The sequence below is a fragment of the Eptatretus burgeri genome, chromosome 16 (assembly GCF_056783735.1).
Source record: "Eptatretus burgeri isolate ZD-2024b chromosome 16, Ebu_testis_v1, whole genome shotgun sequence".
Classification (NCBI taxonomy): domain Eukaryota; kingdom Metazoa; phylum Chordata; class Myxini; order Myxiniformes; family Myxinidae; genus Eptatretus; species Eptatretus burgeri.
Genome location: NC_140976.1, coordinates 32558428 through 32581912, shown reverse-complemented (window position 1 = coordinate 32581912; position 23485 = coordinate 32558428). Strand labels below are relative to the sequence as shown.

At 42.9% G+C, this 23485-nt stretch overlaps 1 protein-coding gene across 1 annotated transcript in view; it reads left to right on the top strand.

Annotated features, from left to right (window-relative positions):
* The window catches only part of LOC147010830 (integrin alpha-X-like), a 217548-nt gene that overhangs the window by 104817 nt on the left and 89246 nt on the right, over positions 1-23485 (top strand). The window contains exons 10-11 of the mRNA XM_085859953.1: positions 16151-16289; positions 22355-22425. Of these exons, the coding sequence (XP_085716079.1) occupies positions 16151-16289; positions 22355-22425 (210 nt within the window). The remainder of the gene's footprint in view (positions 1-16150; positions 16290-22354; positions 22426-23485) is intronic.

Sequence of the window (23485 nt, the reverse complement as noted above, 5' to 3'; positions counted from 1 at the left end):
AGGCGTCCCTTCTGGACATCAGGTTCCAACATTCAGGGCACTTGGCGCCGTTCACCGAGCGCGTTGGATGGCTCGTGCAATTTACTGCTTCAAGATCTGGATGTTTCAAGGGCAGTTCTCGGATTTTCTCACTAAACGCGCGTCATCATCCCGCAGTACATGTCGCACAGAACGCCTGTTTAGCAGGATCAAGCAGGTCTGTCTTTTTGTTGCTAAGCACTATATCAGGACCTGGTTCGACGCTCGAAATGCTGCTTCCGCGCCAAAGAATGACCATCCGGCTCCTTCAAGCCCTCCATTCCTTGAATCATGCTGCATACAAAACAATGAGCCGCCATCTGTGGTACCTGAGCGAAGTTAACGTCGGCCTTGCACTCTTTGATGACAACTTAGATTCGTCAGAAAAGATCGCCATGGTAATAAACATGAAGGACGTGGAGGGTTCAGAGGATCCACATCGACGAGTCTGGCTTCCCAATCCAGAGGGAAAGAAGCTGTCCGACCTCTGCTCCTCCCAAACTAAAAATCTCTTTACGCTCCTCGAGCTGCCAGAAGACTTTCTCGAGGAAAAGGATCCATCAAACTGGAAGAGCTTTGAATCCTACGTCAAAGCAAAGCAGATGGTTGACTCTTTGAACGTCGTGAATGATGCGGCCGAAAGAGGCATCGCCCTCATCCAAGATTTCACGAAAGCTGGTCGAACAAGAGATGAAGCTCAAGTGGAGTACCTTGTTCAAGTGATGGAGGATGACCGACGGAAATACCCAAAGGCCTCAAAGGAAACTTTGATTTTATAAAGGGCCAAAATATATATATATATATATATATATATATATATATATATATATATATATATATATATATATATATATACACACATACATACATACATAGTAGCTTATTTACTTTTCAGGATAATTTTTTTTAATTGTTTTCATCAAAAGAGATTTTCATTTTAATTTAGCCATGTTGTACTAATGGAGAAGGATGTCAAGTGCCTGCGCAAGTCCTAAATATTATTTAATCTTAATAAAACTTGGAAGATTTTAGTTTTTCATGAAACCTCACCATTTGGAAGGTTCTGCAAACTTCTATTGCAAATTTGAATTTTTACCATAGTAGCTAAAAGCGCCCTAATATATATATATATATATATATATATATATATATATATATATATATATATATATATATATATATATATATATATATATAATATAATATAATATATCGGTATCTTCCGGGAGACGGAGAAATCTGAAATTTTGCGTGCTGATGGACGTTGAAGCCACTACCCTGGAAAAATTCACAGAATCATCAGACATCCATAAATGAATTTATAAAGAAATGAAAAAAAAAAAAATAATGAAAAATCAAATGCTGGTGAACGTCCCGAGACAATGGGGAAGCACAGTCTGCATGCTTACAAAATGTGTTAGCGCATCCCGCTAATATATACACCCCATGGCTAAAAGTATGCAGACACCCCTTCTAATTAGTGGATTCGATTATTTCAGCCACACCCATTGCTCTCTCTCTCTCTCTCTATTGAGTGCAGCCTGTGGCTGCTGGTTGCATCATACGTTGGGACGTGGCTATGCCGCTGATGCAGTGTCCCCCTTACCAGTACACTGGTGCTCATTTTGCTGACCTTGGAAGGATGACAGGCTGAGTCAACCTCCTGGTGTATTTTTAATTCAGCGGCCAATGGGGCTTGAACTCAGGACCCTAGGATCTCAAGCCGCCACCCTAACCACTAAGCCAACACCATTGCTGACAGGTGCCTGAAATCAAGCACATAGCCATGCAATCTCCAGAGACAAACATTGGCAGTAGAATGGGTCATAAGGAAGAGCTCAGTGACTTTCAACGTGGCACCGTCATAGGATGCCACATTTCCAACACGTCAGTTCATCAAATTTCTGCCCTGCTAGAGTTGCCCCAGTCAAATGTAAGTGCTATTATTGTGAAGTGGAAATGTCTAGTATAAACAACAACTCCACCACAAAGTGGGAGGCCACACAAGCTCACAGAACGGAACCACCAAGTGCCAAAGATTGTCTGTTGTCGGTTGCAACACTCACGACCGAATTCCAAACTGAATCTGGAAGCAACGTCAGCATAAGCACTGTTCGTCGAGAGCTTCATGAAATGGGTTTCCCTGGCCGAACAGCCGCACACTAGCTTAAGATCACCATGCACAAGACCAAACATTGGCTGGAGTGATGTAAAGCTCACCGCCATTGGACTCAGGAGCAGTGGAAATGCATTCTCTGGAGTGATGAATAGCGCTTTACCATCTGGCAGTCCGAAGAACAAATCTGGGTTTGGCAAATGCCAAGAGAACGCCCTCTGCCCAAATGCATAGTGCCAACTGTAAAGTTTGGTGGAGGAGGAATCATTGTCTGGGGCTGTTTTTCATGGTTCGGGCTAGGCCCCTTCATTCCAGTGAAGGGAAATGTTAACGCTACAGCATACAATGACATCCTAGACGATTCTGTGCTTCCAACTTTGTGGCAACAATTTGTGGAAGGCCCTTTATTGTTTCAGCATGACAATGTTCCCGTGCACAAAGTGAGGTCCACACAGAAATGGTTTGTCGAGATTGATCTGGAAGAACTTGCCTGGCCTCCACAGAGCCCTGACCTCAACCCCACTGAACACTTTTGGGATGAATTGGAACGCTGACTGCAAGCCAGTCCTAATCGCCCAATATCAGTGCCCGACTTCACAAATGCTCTTGTGGCTGAATGGAAGAAAATCCCCACAGCAATGTTCCAACATCTCGTGGAAAGCCTTCCCAGAAGAGTGGAGGCTGTTATAGCAGCAAATGGGGGAACCAACTCCATATTAATGCCAATGATTTTGGAATGAGATGTTGGCCGAACAGGTGTCCACATACTTTTGGCCATGACATGTGTATGTATATATATATATATATATATATATATATATATATATATATATGTATGTATATATGTATGTATATATATATATATATATATATATATATATATATATATATATACATATATATATATATATATATATATATGTATATGTATGTATATATATATATATATATATATATATATATATATATATATATATATATATATATATATATATATATTGTTGTGGGCCGGGAGGTCGGGTGAGAAGACCACCAGGTGGGGGAAGCTATGTCGGTTCCCACCAGACTCCCTGGAATTGTAGGCAGTCGCACATGGATAATTCCGTGACGCTGCGGGTCGCTTAACCGATTGTAGATGCCAATAACTCAACTGCGTGACCTAGGGTCCTCCCACCTATGGGTTAATCGGGTTACCTAATGAATCACGTGGTTTAATTACCGGGGAACACACTCTCGGTACGCCTTGTCCTAACTGGATCACTCCACCGGACCGGATCACTTTACCGGATCGGATGCAGCCGAGCGACACTGCCAAGGACGTACCGGCTAAAAGGAACGGATCATTGGGAATAAAGTCCCGGCTAAGCTAGGATTCGGACAATGCTGGATCAATGGAAGAAAAGACAAAAACGAGCAGGGAACATTCCTAATAATGATAATTTATTTACAAGCAGGCGAGGAAAGATATGTGGCACAGTGAATAGTTTTATTGTTGTGTGTAATGCAGGGATAAAAAGAAGCGCGTACGTGCATCCGTGCACGTGCACCCGTGCACGTGCATCCGTGCACGTGCATGAGACGTGCAAGGATAAATCCGTGCACGTCTCATGAGCGGCGTACGTGTCTGTTTTCGAGCACATTCCATACAGTGCGCGCGGTTCCGCCATCATGCACGTGGCCAGCGCTCGCGTTCACACAACTCCGCGAGCGTGTGTGCGGCAATAAACAGGCAACTTACAAAAGGGGACACAGAGCAGACTTAACGCGAAAATAATAACAATACAGTAATAACAATAACGATCTTCTGCGGTCTTATTTATGCAGACAGGTGCCAGGACACATACACATATGCACACACATAGACACAGAAAACCCAATGACGAGAGTTTAGAACCAGGAATTTGGCACCATAAAGGAGGAGCTTGAGTTGAGAAGGGGGTGTAGTCCAGAGTGCGAGGGTGGAGTAGTTGGCGGGACCAGGTAGGTGGGTGGGGTCGATATGGTGTGTGCTGAGACGAGGAGGCAGAGTCCGGGCAGCAGGAGGCGGGTCGAGGTGAGGCGAGAGAGAGGCGGAGAAACTCAAAAAGCAAGAGGCAAGAGAGAGACGGAGGAACTTCTCCGACCTTTATAGGATTTGCAGCTCGAGGGGAGGGGCCACCCCGAATCGTAACGTCCTCACGTGAATCGGGCAATCCGATTGGTCGGGACCTCTCTCACTTTGTTTCCAGCAAGGCCATCCCAGACAGCGAACACACCTCGCTCCGACCCCACGACATGACACGAATCACCCACACCGAAATTGGCACGCGAATCATCCTGCAAAAAACCCCGGGCGACCGGTCGAGGGTCCCGCATGCCCACTCGGGCATTCAACCAGCGTCGATCAACGCGCTCGTTCCGCACATGCCAACGTGGCCTGCACTGTACATTCCTTGGCTCGATCACAGCTTTTGCTGGCCGTAGAGACGAGAAGACATTCACCATCCGTGGAGAATCCACTGCTGCCAGCGAGGACCGAAGGTACATCATCAAGGATAAATCCGTGCACGTCTCATGAGTGGCGTACGTGTCTGTTTTCGATCACATTCCATACAGTGCGCGCGGTTCCACCATTATGCACGTGGCCAGCGCTCGCGTTCACACGACTCCGCTAGTGTGTGTGTTGTGCGAACACCAATATGTGTCGGATATTGAGGTTGACAAGTGACAAGTCGCTTCTACCCGCACACTCATATCCTGCCCAACATGGCGTGGAGTCGGCTTTATCGGCCTCCGTTTGCGTTTCGTGCAGCGTGGGCGTCGTGCTGGCTGTTTCCCATGCCGTGAAAAACACCATTCGTGCAGCCTCTTAAGAGGTATTTATTCGCATGCCTTTTTAATGCAAACGGCATTCTTCCCCAGAGCATCGTAAGCTCGAGTCGATAATCCCGCACCAACAAGCACACCACATGACTCGGCGCTGCAGTTTCCCCACCGCGGCACCACACGCGCTGGCCTCCACAGGGCCCCACCTTACAGCGAAGGCGCACGTGGCTGATTTACCTCAGGAATAATCAGAAAAGAAGAGTAGGGATGAAATAAAGGAGAAAATTATTTAAGCAACCCTAGCTATTAGATCATCGTAACGCACTCCCTTGTTGTCCCGCTAAACAAAAGGAAGGGGACTATCTACATGTATAATAATGGAATAACTGTCTTGGGACACCTATCTGTTGTATGCCTGTGGTTCCGAGAACCAATATATATATATATATATATATATATATATATATATATATATATATATATATATATATATATATATATATATATATATATATATATATATATATATATATATATATATATATATATATATATATATATATATATATATATATATATATATATATATATATATATATATATATATATATATATATATATATATATATATATATATATAATCTCAAAGCATGTGGAGTGTAATGAGCACACCCCCCGATCTCCATTGGGCAGAGCCCTACACTAAAGCGTCGCCTCCAACACAGAAGCATCAGCCTGACGACTCTGTCAAACAGACAAAAATTACATGGTCAACATCAGTTAACCATCAAACGGAGCCGTTTATCCAGATTTCGGGCTTATTTGCCCTCATCAGGAAGACATACCAATAAAGACCATATTCATCATTTATACATCAGATGCACCTCCTGACTTATGGTGAGCATTGCCGCAGATTATGTCTCACTCGGTAAAACTGCATAATCTGCAAAGAGCAACCATCTCTCTGCCACCCAGGCAATTGTTCCCGCCAATGCAAATGCCTTGTACTTCCTCATTACACCATCATTTCCTTTTCCTTTGAGTTTCCTTCTTTCATTTGCCCCACAATCTTTTCAACTGCCTTGATAAGGATATCTTTCACATTCTTCAATATTCCTTCTGTGCCTTCATCTTCATGTAACTCTCTCAGCTCTTTCTGGACTTCCTTTTTGAAGAGGAACAGCTTTTTTCCTGTCAGATTCCACAATTAAATCTTCCTCGTTCTCGTACTTGCCCAATTTCTTTTATTTCTTGACTTCATGTCCATTCTTACGAGTTGTCCTGTCTGTCTTTCAATAAACCTGTTATTAATTGAGAGATGTGTCACCTGGTTCCAACCTTCTCATGTGTGTATGAACTATTACAGCATTTGGTAAATCCCTGGAGGAAACCTAAATTTGTAAAACAGGCTCTTTCAAAAGACGGGCGGAATACAGATCTCATCTGGAGGAAGCTGCGATTTCTGCTCAAACGTGATTTCACTGAATTTGGCCATTTACGAAGTACATTGCTTCAGCATGGTAGGAAAGCATTTGCATACATCTGCCCGTAATCTGCATTCAGGTCGGTGATTTAAGAACTATGCGCTGTTCCAATTCTGCCCTCCCAAATTTGGCAGAGCGATGCTGAAGGACAGTTTGGTTTAAAACTAATGGCCCCTTCAAACACCACTTCCCATTTGTTCCTGCATACAAGTTTAATTTCCCAATTAACTGAAAGCACTTGGGGTTCCACATCCCCCCCCCCCCATTGGCCACAAAACAGGTTCTTATCAACAAGTAACAGGGTGGGTGAGAGGGGAAGAGATTATGGCCACAAGTGATGAAACAAATGGCATCACTCAGCAATTAATTATTTACAAATCCTCCACACGATGATATCAACAATGAACATAATTATTTATACTTATCAGCCTCCCACTCACACGGAGATGGACACCGCAGGAGGTCGACGAGACAAATTAGAAACTGGTGAAACCTGTCCGCAAGGTCTCACTAATTCCATAAATTATGTCGCACTTATTCTGACATGCACCAAATACACATTAAGCTCGCAGAGTACCCGTCATGACGTCTCGCCTCAAATGAGCAATGTTTCACCTCAAATGAGTGTTTATTGGTCGAAATGGGAATTTGGCATAAATATTGCAGTGTTTGGAGCTGGTAACCTTGGCAACCTCGTTCCAGTCCACCAGTGAAGGTTTCCAATCCATGCTTGTTGTACCTCCGAAGTACTGCTTGGGAGTGAGGGTGATATTGTTATGGGGCTGGGTATCGGCTGCGAGCATGACCACCAGATGGAGCAGTAGAGTCGGCTCCACCGATCACCTGGAATGTATAGGTCATCACCCCGGATATCTCTGGAGCCGACGGGTCCCTTATCGGACCGAAGTCCGCCAATAGATCGACTACTTGGGGTAGGGTCGATTGCCAATTTCAATTTACCTAAATACCCACGTGGTCCAAACTACCGGGGAACTTCACCCTCGACGATACTCATACGGAACGAGTCGCTAGTGTACTCGAACCGTGTGCGACCCGAGCGGATGGTCACCGAGCTTCCGTCAGTCCAAATGTCCCTTTACAGCGGCAACAGCCTGGCTAATTCTCCAACACGCACCGTGTTAAACCAATAAAAGAAAGGACGAGGACGAACCGACACATTTAACACATGGGTTTATTTATAATAGGTGGGGAAGGAGGGGAGCACGTAAGAAGCAGAGTTATCACGACTAATAGAAATGAAATGCAAATAATGTACAAGGCACTTAACAGTTGCTACTTAAAGACAGGCCCACACACAGACACACACACACACACACACAGACACACACACACACACACACACACACACACACACACACACACACACACACAGAAGTGGACTCCAATGGTCTTTATTGAAGGCCTCCAGCTCGAGGACAGGTGAGCTAGCGACCAGAGCCTGCGCTTGGACCTGTCCACCTCGTGTGGTCTTCGACGATCCGGCTCGAGGGGACTCGAACCCGCAACATGATGCCACTCCAAGCAAAAAGCGTCAGACGCCAGGTGGATGAGATGAGAGACGACCCAAGCACTGCCAAGCCGACCAGACCAGCCGAGTCGATCTCCGGAACCTCGAACCCGATCACTGCCAAGCTGACCAGACCAGACCAGACGAGTCGATCTCTGGCATCTCAAACCCGATCACCCAACCCTGACGTTCACCCCTGACGTTTACGCTCTTTCCAAGGCCCTGGTGTTTCTTATATGGCATTTCTCCTGCAGGATTGGATGTTGTGGGAAGGATCACCGCCTCCCATTGGTCTGGGGTTCGTGAGAAAGTCGATGTCTGTGGTGTCTCACGCCTCCCATTGGTCGAGGGTTCATGAGAAAGTCGATGTCTGAGACGTCTCGCTTCTCATTGGTCGCGGGGAACATTCCATCTCTCGGGGGCGGAGTCGGAGCTCTGGTGGCCTAGGAAACTCCGCCCACGTACGTGGTCGGACGCACGTATACAATGGCGTTGATGTGAGGAAGCGAGGTGAAGGCGTGTTGTTGTTATAAGGTGTGTAAAAATCCTAACTATTAAAATAACGCACAGCGCACGTACATTTAATTCCCATTAGACAAGGGCAAGGAAGCTATCTATAAAACACATACTTACCGATATAACTGTTCTCTAGGGACTACTGAATGTTGAGTGCAGTAAGTTTCCAAATTCACAACAATATTACGAAAGCTCGGCTGGGAAACGGATTTAGGTATGTTTTGGGCCTAAAACCTGATGGAAAATCAGCAAAGTTCTTTCCATGTCAACTGACCACCGACAGGCACCTATCCCTCTCCACATTGCTTTTTCAGTCACCAACCTGCCTCCTCTCTCTGTACTCCTCATAGCTTTGCTTTTGGCAATTTGCATTCTGTATTTCTCACAGCATTTCATACTGGTTTCCCATCCGATGATCCATAGATCAGTCGTTTCAGATTCACTTTTCAACATCAGTTTCACTTTGGGATATCAGTTTCGATTCGTCATTGCAACTTGTGATGCGACATGAATGGTGCACAAAAAAGGTTGTCAAAAAGGATTTTTGGGGAAATTTTTTTAATTTTCTAAGGGGTCTAAATTGGCGAAAGAATCCTAAAAGGTCAAAAAGAGTCTTAAGGTCTGATGGATCGAAGGGATCTAAACAGCATAAAGGGTCAAAGATGTCTAAAGTATTTTAAGGTTCTGAAGGATCATAAAGGTGTCTAAAGTGTTTAAAGGGTCTTGTAAGGATCATAAAAGGACCTAAGGGGTCTAAATTGGTCTCAAGAGCAAAAGGGTTCTAAACTCTAAAGTGTCCAAATGATCTCAAATTGTCTAAAGTGTCTTAAAAAGTCTGTAGGTCTCAAAAGTGTCGAAAGGGTCAAAGAAGGTGTACTGTATATGTCGCAAAAGGCTCCAAGTGGGTGTGAAGGGATCTCAAGGATGTAAAGGTCTAAGGGGTCTCAACGTCTTCATGGGGTGTAAAGAGTGTAAAGGAGTGATTATGGGAAAAATGACCTCCTCATGACTGTTTGAAACCCCTATTCAAGTGCATCGTGGTTAAAAATCTGATCGTATAAAGATTCGTTGTGATTAACCTTGAGAGCTCAAAAAAGTAAGGGCACTAACAAACAACTAGCAAAACAACTTTCCTTATTGTGAGGTGGTTGTTAGAGGTTTACACGTTAGCATGTGGTGGCTTGGAGATGGTGCCACTGGGGCTGTGCGGCAGGTTTGTGTATATGGATCTTCCCTGGTTTATAATGGTATAACTGCCTTATGCATGCCATAAGGACTCCAAATGTCTTCTTTTCTTGCACTTCTGACTTGTATCATTGAATGTGTGGCTGATCTGGTTTTAATTTGTTGTATTTGTTTTATTTATTTTCTTCTTCTTTCGGCGAGCTTCCATTAGGGGTCGCCACAGCGGATCAACCGTCTCCATTTCGCTCTATCCTCCACATCTTCTATTGACACTCCAACCACCCGCATGTCCGTCCTCACCGTATCCATGAACCTCTTCTTTGGCCTTCCTCTTCTCCTCCTGCCTGGCGGCTCCACCTTCAACATCCTTCTCCCGATATATTCCGCTTCCCTCCTGTGCACATGTCCAAACCATCTCAATCTCGCCTCTCTCACTTTGTCTCCAAACCGTCCTACCTGTGCTGTCCTTCTAATATACTCATTTCTTATCCTATCCATCCTCGTCACTCCCAACGAGAATCGCAGCATCTTTAACTCTGCCACCTCCAGCTCCGCTTCCTGTCTTTTTGTTAGTGCCACCGCCTCCAAACCATACAACATAGCTGGTCTCACTACCATCTTATATACTATCCCCTTCACTCTTGCAGCTACCCTTCTGTCACAAATCACTCCTGCAACTCTTCTCCAACCACTCCATCCTGCCTGCACTCTCTTTTTCACTTCTCTCCCACACGCTCCGTTACTTTGGACAGTTGATCCCAAGTATTTAAACCCATCCACCTTCCCCACCTCAACTCCTTGCAACCGCACCATACCACCACCCTCCCTCTCATTTAGGCACATGTACTCCGTCTGACTCCGTCTGACTCCGACTGACTATCATTCCCCTTCTCTCCAGTGCGTACCTCCACCTCTCGAGGCTCACCTCAGCCTGCTCCCTCCTCTCCCTACAGATCATGATGTCATCGCGAACATCATAGTCCATGGAGACTCCAGTCTGATCTCGTCCATCAACCTGTCCATCACCATTGCAAACAGGAAAGGGCTCAGAGTCGATCCTTGGTGCAATCCCACTTTTACCTTAAACCGGTCCGTCATTCCTACTGCACACCTCACCGCTGTCACACTGTGCTCATACATATCCTGCACGATCCTCACATACTTCTCCACCACTCCCGACTTCCTCATACAATGCCACAACTCCTCTCTTGGCACCTTATCATAAGCTTTCTCTAAATCCACAAACACACAATGTAACTCCTTCTGGCCTTCCCTATACTTCTCCATCAACATTATCAAAGCAAACATTGCATCAGTGGTGCTCTTTCCTGGCATAAACCCATATTTCTGCTCACAGATCGTCACCTCTCCTCTCAACCGAGCTTCCACTACTCTTCCCCACACCTTCATGGTGTGGCTGAACAATTTTATCCCTCTGTAATTTCCACAGCTCTGCACATCACCCTTATTCTTGAAAATCGGAACCAGTACACTTAATCTCCACTCCTCCGGCATCCTCTCACTTTCCAAGACTTTATTAAACAATCTGGTTAACAACCCCACTGCCATCTCTCCTAAGCACTTCCATGCCTCCACTGGTATGTCATCTGGGCCAACCGCCTTTCCACTCTTCATCCTCTTCATAGCAGTCCTCACTTCATCCTTACTGATCCACCCCACTTCCAGATTCACTATCTCCACCTCTTCCAACCTTCTCTCTCTCTCTCATTTTCTTAATTCATCAGCTCCTCAAAGTACTCCATCCACCTTCTCAACACACTATCCTCGCTCGTCAGCACATTCCCATTTGCGTCCTTTATCACCCGAGCCTGCAGCACATCCTTCCCAGCTCGGGCCCTCTGTCTTGCTAATTGGTATAAACCCTTTTCCCCTTCTTTTGTATCCAACTTCTCATACAGCTCGTCGTATGCCTTTTCCTTGGCCTTTGCGACCTCTCTTATTGCCTTTCGCCGCCACTCCTTGTACTCCTGCCTACTTTCTTCATCTCTCTGACTATCCCACTTCCTTTTCGCCAACCCCTTCGTCCTGAAACTTTCGTGTACTTCCTCGTTCCACCACCAAGTCTCCTTATCTTCCTTCCTCTGTCCAGATGTCACACCAAGTACCTTCCTAGCTATCTCCCTCACCACTTCTGCTGTAGTTGCCCAATCATCCCACCCATCTTTACCACCATACAACGCCTGTCTCACCTCCTCCCTAAATTTCACACAACAGTCTTCCTCCTTCAGCTTCCACCATCTGGTCCTTGGTTCAGCTCTCACTCTCTTCCTCAACCTCACCTCTAAAGTCATCCTACAGACCACCAATCGATGCTGTCGAGCTACACTCTCCCCTGCCACCACCTTACAGTCACTAATCTCTTTCAGGTTGCATCTCCTGCTTAAGATGTAATCCACCTGTGTGCACTTTCCTCCACTCTTGTATTTCACCCTGTGTTCCTCCTTCTTCTTGAAACACGTATTTACCACTGCCATTTCCATTCTTTTTGCAAACTCTACCACCATTTGCCCTTCCACATTTCTCTTGTTGAGACCGTACCTACCCATCACCTCCTCATCCTCTTTATTCCCTTCCCCAACATGCCCATTGAAATCTGCTCCAATCACCACTCTTTCATCCTTGGATACACTCTCCCCACTTCATCTAACTCACTCCAGAAATCTTCTTTATACTCTATCTCACACCCCATATGTGGGGCATATGCACTGATGACATTCATCATCACCCGTTCAATTTCCAACTTCACTCATCACTCGGTCAGACACTCTCCTCACCTCCAATACCCTCTTGACATAATCTTCCTTCAGGATTACCCCGACACCATTTCTCCTCCCATCCACACCATGGTAGAACAGTTTGAAACCACCTCCAATGCTCCTAGCCTTACTCCCCATCCACTTGGTCTCTTGTACACACAGGATGTCCACCTTTCTTCACTCCATCATATCAGCCAACTCTCGCCCTTTGCCAGTCATCGTCCCAACATTCAGAGTTCCAACTCTCACCTGCACACTTCTACCCTTCCCCCTCTCCCACTGCCTCCGGGCTCGCCTTCCCCGTCTCCTTCTCCTCCTTCGCCCAGCAGTAGCACAATTTCCACTGGTACCCTGCTGACCACCAGTACCGGTGGCAGTCGTTGGTAACCCGGGCCTCGACCATCCGGTATGGAAATTCGTTTTGTTGTCCGCATAATCATTTGGCATAGGTTTTTACTCCGGATGCCCTTCCTGACGCAACCCTGGTCGCCTCTTATGACACACAGGGATATGGTACAATTATTCTAACTGGGGCATACACCGGGCCCAGTACAACTGGTACTCATTTCACCGACCTCGGAAGGATGGCAGGCTGAGCCAACCCCCTGGTGTTTTCGACTTGGTATATATATATATATATATATATATATATATATATATATATATATATATATATATATATATATATATATATATATATATATATATATATATATATATATATATATATATATATATATATATATATATAGCCTGGTGTTGGCGCAGTGGTTAGGGCAGCGACTTGGGATCCAAAAGGTCCTGAGTTCAAGCCCTGTTGGTCCACTGAATTAATACACCAGGGGGTTGACTCAGCCTGTCATCCTGCCAAGGTCGGCGAAATGAGTACCAGTATACTGGGCCGGTGTATACCCTGGTGAAAATAGGTATACCCTATCCCTGTGTCGTAAGAGGCGACCAGGGTTGCGTCAGGAAGGGCATCCGGCGTAAAACATGTGCCAAATCACTATGCGGATCATACGGATGATCCGCTGTGGCGACCCCTATCGGGAGCAGCCGAAAGAAGAAGAAGAAGAAGATATATATATATATATATATATATATATATATATATATATATATATATATATATATATATATATATATATTCAGTATTTGTTTAATTTATACAGCTTGTAATTTTCAAACTACAACCTATGGGAACTTATAACAGCCCGAGTTAAAAATGCATCAATTGTCCTGATCACCCTTGATCATCACCACTTAGTTTAATGAGACATTCAACATCTGCTTTGTTGTCAAACAATCAGAATGCATACTCAAATTTATGTATCAACTCTTTAAGTAACTATCTAGGTATATGGATCAAAATCGCTTGTTTTAGAATGTAGGATGTATATCCGAAGTGTATATTTGGAAGGTGTATATTTGTTGAAGTTGGCTAAGGTGCTAACCTTTTGTTCTACAAACTATTTTTTCATCCTTGAGAGTTATGCCATGAGATGAGCAGTAAAATTACCATTAAATCGACATGCATTATATGTTGTGTTTGTACTATTTTCGGTTTTTGAATGATTAAAGCGTTTGAGAGGTCATGTGACTATATTGAATGTTATATTTTGTATATGAATCGGAAAACAAGTTTGCCATTTATCAGTACTTTATCTCTGAATTCTTTCTGATCGCACGTGTACATAGAGGTGTAAGATAATATTTTTTCCCACTGTCTGCCTGCCTGGCAGTCAAACAAAATTGAAAATTATTCCAAACAGGAAATGTACTGTTTTAAAGGACATCATAAAGGACACAAACACCAGGTACAAAGAACTAATGTAACATGTTAGATTGGGAAGTAACAATTAATGTAACATGTAATAGATGCTGGGTAAAATGGCAGCAAAGCCCCAGAAATAATTTATTGATATACGCCTTTAAACCTGTTCAAACCATTATTTAAATTGAATTACGAGGTGTGATCAAAATGTTTGTGGAATATCAGAATTAAATGATTTTCTTAAACATTAATCACTTTCACTATTACTCACCTTCGAAGTACTCCCCTCCCGAGCACACGCACCACACTTGTTCCACCATTATTGTCATTGTCGGAAACATTTCTGGAAGTCCTCTTTGTTAATCGCCTTCAGAATGTCTGTCGTTTTGGATTTGATGTCGTCGATCGTGTCAAATCACTTCTCTTTAATCATTTGTTTGAATTTGGGGAACAGCCAGAAGTCGCACGGTGCCAAGTCAGGTGAATGAGGTGGATGTGGGACAACAGGAATGCTTTTTTGCCAACAAAAATTGTTGGATAGAGAGACGTGTGGCAGGACTGTCATGATGGAGGAGCCACCTGTTCTTCAACTATTCTAGTCTTCTCCATCTGATTGCCTCTCGCAAACGTTTCAGAACTTCCACATAGAAAGCCGTATTAATGGTGGCACCTTTGGGAAGAAATTCTGCATTAACCATTCCTTCCCTGTTGAAGAACGCAATCAGTATGACCTTCACTTGCGATCTTGACTGGTGCACCTTTTTAGTTCTCAGTCACGCAGGTGTCTTCCACTGGGAGCTCTGTGCTTTAATTTCTGGGTCATACCCGTAAACTAATGACTCATCGCCCATTATCACCTGGGATAAGAATATTGGATCCAAAACACATCGATCAAACAAGTTGTCTGAAATGAAGACATGATTTTCTTTTTGTTCAGCTGTAAGGATGCACGGAACGAACTTGCGTTAGCTGATGTGCCTCATGTTCAAATCGTATGTCAGTATGGCTTGAATGGAACCAAATGAAAGACTGGTCTCTTCCACGATTTCCTCAGATGGTTAAACATCAGTTTTCATGGACAACAGTGCTGACCTGACCGATGTTTTCATCGGTTCGTGCTGTTGACGGACGATCGCTTCTTTTGTCAACTTCCAGAGACTCATTTCCTTCCTGAGACCTTTGAAACCACTTGAAAACAGTCTTCTTTATCACATTTCCATCTGCGTAGACCATTACAAGCATTTTGTGTGTTTCTGTAGCCGTCTCGCCATGCATCAAAGAAAATGTCATGTTTTCACATTGCTCAAACTTTGACATTTTCTTCAAAAGGGCCGGATGCCACAAACACTTGCTCACACAAAGCAAACCCACGGTGCACTGGCACAAAGTAAAATGGTGTTTTTTACTATGTGCCAAACAAGAGGATTTTTATTTATTTACAAAGTGATTCTTCACCATTCATAGAAGGGGCCAAAGACGATATACAGCATGATATTTCAAAAAGTTGTGGACAAGTTATGACAAAACAAGGTGAATGAGTTGGGTAGGTGATTAGAACAAGCCGATTCGATTTTGGTTCAGGTCTGGAAACAGATCCGGCCTATCAGTGGGATACAAAACGTAAACTGTTCAGCCTGGCGGAGGTATGTGCTCTAACGAGTGCCGTTCAAGGTCGACTTGTGCTCCAATGGATGTCATATTCGATTATAACAAAGCCATTGTATAGCGCTCAAGTGCTACTCACGACATGTTCACTGGAATATGTTTACACACTTGATGACAAAAGGCAAAATTGTATTGTGAACAAAACGTTTTTTACAAAGTTGCACCATGGTGCCTTATTTCCAGTTGCACCATGGTGCACCATAAGTGTATGTTTCTGCTTGAAACAGCCAAAATGTTGTCTTTCTAATTCACCAAAATGAAAAACATTTTGCATTCCTCAAGGTTGGAACTGAAGTTGATGAAGATGAACTTGAAGAAATTGCCTCCAAGCCACTGGATAAGCACGTGTTCAGGGTCGAGAACTTTAAGGCCTTAAATGAAACAAAAGCAGGGCTCGAGAATAAAAACTACATAATTGAAGGTAAGACACTTATGCTTGAAAGAATGCTTCAATGCGTGTTTAGAATGAGCTCCTTTTGACTTTATTTTCAAAGTACGAATGCAAAGATCCATTCTTTTGATACTTTTTATTTTGACGTTTGGGAGCAGTGAAAATATAAACAATTGCTGAATTGAGTCATTATGTTTATACATGTGCAAGGACTGTGTACTGAGGAGCCTTGTCATCTTGAAGGATCTTAGAAATTGGATAACTCACTTGAGCAAGATGACGTGATGGCTAAATATTACAGGAGAGATTACTTAATAGTGTGCTCAGCACCAAGTTGTGGTCACAGACTTGTTCTTCCTGAGCAGTCAAAAACAATTAAAAGTGCCAGCAGGAAGTACTGTCTTTCATTAAGATGGGTTCATTAGGTCAGTTTCACCATCTGCATTTAGGTTGTGGATGTTTAAAAAATCCAATGGTATACATATCTCAAAATGAGCATGACAGTACACCTCCGAAATATCCTGCTTCGAGATTAAATGAAATTATACAAGTCAATTTTATGAAAGGAATGTGGATATCCATCCATCCATCCATTGGGACCATACTCTGTGCATAGCGTTGGTGCTGCCTAAGCAGACTCCTTGGTTATTGGACACAATCCTGGACCGGTCACCACTCCGACACAGGATACCAGTAAGCTGGCACTCATTTTACCGACCTCGGAAGGATGACAGGCATAGTCAACCCCACCTGGTATTAATTCAACAGCCGAGTGGGGGTTTGAACTCAGGATCATAAGCCCAAGCCCATCACTCAAACCATTAAGCCAACACCAGGCATAATGTGGATATCAAATTAAATTTAGTTCATAGTAAGAAATCAATACAGAGATTGATAAATTGATAGTTAAAGTTAACAGAGTGTGGGTATAGCACAGGAATAATTGGCCGAATGGCCTCCTCTTGTATTTAAGTTCCCTTGTATAAAAACCTGCCTGCCTTTGTTTTGACAAAAAAACGATCTCTATGGAAACTCACACTTGATCAGTTTTTTTCCTCTCACTACTAAATGCAAGGTTATCTACATTCTGGTCGTACTCATATTCAGTATCAACCGTCTTTCCTCAAAAAGGAAAGCCACTGTAGCCACTTCTCCCATAAATGCTCCTGTTACTCTCACTAACAAGACAGAGCGTTTAACAATGCAGAGCCTTGCTAAAGGCCCAGTGACACCTTGACGTTTTAGCCAGCTTATGCCGATTTTTGAAAAATTTGTCTAAAACGCTGGCACACGTCGAATACGTTATGGGTAAGTTTTGGAAACGTTGAGAGCACGCTGAAAAACACTGCCATACGTCATAGTACACTGGCTTTCATCGTTGTACTTTGCGGTTGTCCTCAAATTTTAGCATGCTTGAAATTTTACGACTTATGCCAGCGTATAACTCACAAGTTCCGCTATGCTGGCCATAAGTTGTAGGCACGTTATGCGATCATTGACACACGTCGACACACGTTACTTGTAAGTTAATCATAAGTCGAAACACGTCGAGGTAATGTTTAGCATACCCGAAACTTTTTTCTAACCTATGAGTAACGTGTTGTAGGCACGTTACGCGATCGTTGACACACGTCGACACACGTTACTTGTAAGTTACTTATAAGTCGAAACACGTCAAGGTAATGGTTAGCGTCAGTGTTCCAGACTCCCTGGTTTTTTGTTTTTTTTTCGGTATGATGGTGATGTTGACACTTCGATTTCTAGTGTGGTTATGATTTAAATCATTGAGCGGCAGCCTATTAATTATATTATATTATAACTGCACCAGAAATCGAAGTGTCAACATCACCGTTGTACCGAAGAAAAAAACCAAAAAAAACAACCAGGGAGTCTGGAACACTGACACTAACCATTACCTCGACGTGTTTCGACTTATGAGTAACTTACAAGTAACTTTTGTCGACGTGTGCCAACGATCTTATATCGTGCGTACAACTTATTCCCATCGCATGCGGAACGTGTGAGGCATACGACAAGTACGTCGTAAAATTTTTAACATGTTTAAAAAAACAAGACGTACTCCACTTACTACGACGTATGATAGCGTACTTCAGCGTTCTATTTATGTATACCAAACTTAAGCATACCGTTTTCGACGTGCGCCAGCGTTTTAGCCGCATTTTTCAGAGGTCGGCATACGCTGGCAAGATCGCCAAGGTGTGACTGCGATGTTGACACTTCCATTTCTCCGGCGGTCATGATTTGAATCATTGTGCGGCAGCCTTTTAATAGGCTACGCCACGTGATCGTCGGCGATACGTGCAGCACGCTATGCATAAGTTAGACTATCGTTGGGCATAGGTTGTGAACGCCGACAACAGGCGAAGCATTCGTTGGTATAAGTTATCTATAACACAACGAAACGTTATGTGTCCGTTACTAATATGTTATGCATACAACCAACTCGTTATGAATATGTCCGAATCTTTAAAAAAAATCAAAAGTTCAGCGTAAGCCAGCGTTTTACATACATTTTTATACGTTGCCAATGCTGGCTAAAACGTCAAGGTGTGACTGGGCCTTAAGGAAAATAAATTACAGTAGATCTGACGCACAGCACAGTTACAATAGCTTTTCACGTTCTTTGGAGAATATGCGGCTGCAAGTGCCCAATCTGACCTCAAAACTCAACTTGCTCAAATTTCGCTGTAATGTTGTCTCTTTCCCTTTTCTACAGACATACTTTTGTTTCTGCTCCCGAGAACGGGCTGCTTGTATACCTCCACCATTAGCTAGACCACAAAATGCTCAGCAAGCCACTACATCACATGATCGTTGTGTGGCCGTAAGCAACTCAAGGCTGGGATACATTGTGTGGCCATTGACGACTTAAGGGTGGTCCGTTTCTTTCCCTTCACAGCTAATCTCTGGAATTATTTACCTTCTCATGTCTTTCCTAATAGTTATAACCTGCCCCTTTTCAAAAGGTAGGTTTTTCAGTTCCTCAAAAACTCTTACATTATTTTTCCTTCTCTTCACGTCTCTATTTCTTCAGTTCTGTTCTGTTTTTTGAGGCCTGGCCTTGAGGAGGACTATACAGTCAGTGACAGATGTCTTTAACATAAATTTTTTTTTTAAATGTGTGGTTAATAAGTCACCAAATAAATCCCACATCCATATTAATCGTGTAAAATACCTTGGTAATGGTTCATATTTAGTAAAGGTTACCCTGCACTGTATAATCATTGGTACAAATTAATTTATAGTGTGAACTATCAAGATACCTGTCACACAAACAAACCTCCTCTCTCAGAAGTAGTGATAAGAAAAGTATGGCCCTTGACAACAACATGGAAAGGCACAGCCATACTACAAGGTGAAATGACTATAGGAGTTATAAAACACATGATTAATCACCTCTAACTTGGACATATTGCATTCTTTCAAGGTAAAAAATAGAATCAACATATATCTAAATTAGATATAAAAATTGGATCACTGGACCTGTAGCTTATCTGAGCCCTGGCCAAATGTAACCCAAATTTGGTAGCATTCTGACTGGTGGATTTAGAGAATATTTTTGAAGGAATTTACGTGATTTCCCCAAAAATTGACTAAATCGGCCATTTTGACACACTTCCGGTCAAGTGATCGGCATGACCTCCATAATTTAACATCCCTACCTTGACCTCATTTTGCAACCCAAATTTGGTAGCATTCTGACTGGTGGGTCTGGAGAAGATTTTTGAAGGAATTTACTAAGTCCGCCATTTTCACCAACTTAGTCACATGACCGGAATGAGCTTTGCAATTCCCATTACCAGTCAGGAGCGGAACCTTGCTGCCATCTTTCAGTTGCATCGGCCCAGCCGTTTGGCCGAAGAAGTCGAAATTGGGGATGGACAGATGGACAGATGGATGGTGCATGATGACAATACCTTATCTGGAATTCCAATTTCAGATAAGCTAAGAATGTTATGGTAAAATTGTGCAATCTTGCAGTCAAACCATCCTGATGGTTAGTTGAGTGTGCTTGTGGTGCTTGTAGGCCCTGCATCATACCTCAAACCATAGGTAGTGCAGGCAAACGTACACACAGAAATGGACACAGTTTCAAGGTATGGTACTAAATATATTTATGGTTAAACTAGAAGCAAAAATATTGGAGTGACATGAGACAAATTTTTCAAACTGTGCTTAAGGCTGCTTCAGGTGCGATATTAAAATCGCTCTGCGTTCAGACTCTGAATGACTGGCACACACACCGATTACAATACCCTCTCCCATCTCTTTTTAAAAAGGTGAGGTGAATGAAGAATCAGGAAGTGCCTCACACACCACTTAGGGGCAGAACATTGTGCTACATAGGTTGATGATGAAAATACAGTATCCTATTATTTTACACAAGGGTGCCAACTCCATGGGCTCAAGCAGCCATGGAGGAAAATTAGCAGGTGATCAGCACACAGAAAGCCACGACCGTTTAAATTTTTTTTTACATCCACCACCGAAGGTGAAGGAGGTTATGTTTTACCGCTTTCTGTCTGTTTGTTACTTGCAAAATAGAAGATTTTTCAAGTGTATTGGTCAGTCGATTTTGTTATTCTGTCTGTTTGTCTGTTTATCTGTTTTCTCTTTGTCACCGACAGGTCACAATTTTAAACTGATGTTCACGAAACTTCACCACATGGTGGAGTTTTTCATAAGGAAAAATCCTATTGTTTTTGAGGTCAAAAGGTCAACATAGGCCAAAGGTCAACAACTTTGAGATTTCTAAAATTGTCAATTTTCATCTGATTCACTTGAAATTTGAAGATGATTTGCATATTTGGTCGTTGAATTCAACCACCAATTATTTTTGAGGTCAAATTTGTTTCATGGATTTTGCAAGTATCATGCTCTGCATGACATCTTCTTGTTAATTGCCAGAATCCTTCGGATTTCGGCAATTATGTTGGTCGGTTGTGTGTCATTCTGTGTCTGTCTGTCTGTTTGTTTATGTGTTTGTTTACCCTGTAGCAGCCACACCGTTTCAGCGATCATTACCAAACTGGGTACAGACGTCGGCCATGGTCCACCTTAGACACTTGTCGTTTTTGGTGAATCTAGGTCAAAGGTCAAGGTCAAGGTCACCGAAAACCGAAATTCTTATTTTCGCAATAACGTCCGCTAAAATGGTCGTATCGACTTCAAACCAAATCCAAAATGTGCAACTTCCAATTCTGCATCCAACCATATGTCTCATTGGGGTGTCACACTAACACCCTTCTTAGCGGTCGGGAGTCGAATGTCAGGGGGGGTCGGGTCAAAAATTTTAAATTGCGATAAAAACGCCATTTAAAATCCGATTGGCTTCCAAGTTATGATCATGACCAAACTAAGTGCGAAAACTCATTAAACAGTAGCACTATTGACTTATAAGAACCAAATTGATTTCCAGGTTTTTGTTTTTTTCAGAGATCATGGAGATATGACAAAGTTATTCCAGTAATTCCTCGCTCAACGAGCAATCTCATTTGTTTGTTTGTCTGTTTGTTTGTTTGTGTGCAGGATATCTCAAAAAGTTTGGATGGATTTGGGTGTAATTTTGTGGACCGGTTGGGTGTGTGACAAGGATGAACTGATTAGATTTTGGTGAAGATCCAGATTCGGATCCGACTACTAGAATTTTTAAAGTGATTCTTCACCATTGAGAGATTGGGCTACACTAATATATAGCACGATATCTCAAAAGATTGAGGACGGATTCGGATGAAATTTCGTGGACACGTTGGTTGCACGGCAAGGACGAATTGATTCGATTTTGGTGAAGATCCGAATCTGGATCTGGATACAAGAATTATTTAATTTTTTAAGTGATTCTTCACCATTGAGAGATATGGCCAAAAACGATATTATATAGTAATGTATAGCATGATATTTCAAAAATGTAATGGGCGTGATATGTTCTCGTGGATCAGGAATTGTGTGGCGGAGTTATGCACTCTACCGAGTGTCCTAGTTTATTTTTATTACTATTATTGTTGTCTATCTATCATCCTTTGCTGTTCCACAAACACTTGACAAGTGTATGCATTTGTCTCCACGTTGTGCAGACTCCAGCACAAACTCAGGCAATTTCCAGTTGGAAATGATGAGCAGCGGTATCAGTGCTTACCTTGGAAAGGTGAGTCTTTCTGGTCTTAATAAATATGTGGGTTTTGCTGGTCATTTGTGCTTCATCTGCGCAAGCAAAGCTGTACCATGAGCATTCACACAGTGTTCCACATCCACTCAGTTTTGAACTACATTACACTCATTAATTGCTCAAAACCTACCGTTTTTGCACTGAATGCAGCATGACTCAAAAAGCTCTTTAAAAGAATAAACACCTTCGCGTTTACATTGCCAAACAAGAAAGAGCAATCAGAGATTGCAGACCCTCCCCAAGACTTGTTATGTGTTGTGTATTTTGTGTGACAAATAAATGAAAGGATGTAATACAGTACCTATAGAAAGTCTAAACACCCTTCAAAATTTTCAACTTTTGTTGTTCGATAGCTTGTAATTAAATTGCATTAAATCATACTTTTTCCACCTTTATTTACACACCATAACCCACAATACAACTTTGAAGTGAAAAATGAATTCCACAGATTTCAAAAAATTAATTAAAAACTCAAAACTAGAATATCTTGGTTGGATAAATGTCCACCCCCTGAGTTAATACTTGGTGGAAGCGCCTTTGACAGCAATTACAGCTGTGAGTATGTTGGGATAGGTCTACACCAACTTTGCACACCTTGATTGGGCAATATTTGCCCATTCTTCTGTACAAAATGGTTCAAGCTCAGTCAAGTTGCATGGGGAGCGTTTATGGACAGCAATCTTCAAGTCATGCCACTGATTTTCAGTTCGATTTAGGTCGGGGCTCTGACTCAGCCACTCAACGACATTTATCTTTTTCTTCCTTAGCCACTCCAGTGTAACTTTGGCTGTGTGCTTCGGGTCATTGTCATGATGAAAGCTGAATCTTCTCTTCTTCTTCTTTCGGCTAGCTCCCGTTAGGGCTCGCCACAGCGGATCAACCGTCTCCATTTCGCTCTATACAATTTCCACTGGTACCTTGCTGACCACCGGTACTGGTGGCGGTCGTTGGTAACCCGGGCCTCAACCGATCCGGTATGGAAATTCGTTTTGTTATCCGCATAATGATTTTGCATAGGTTTTTACGCTGGATGCCCTTC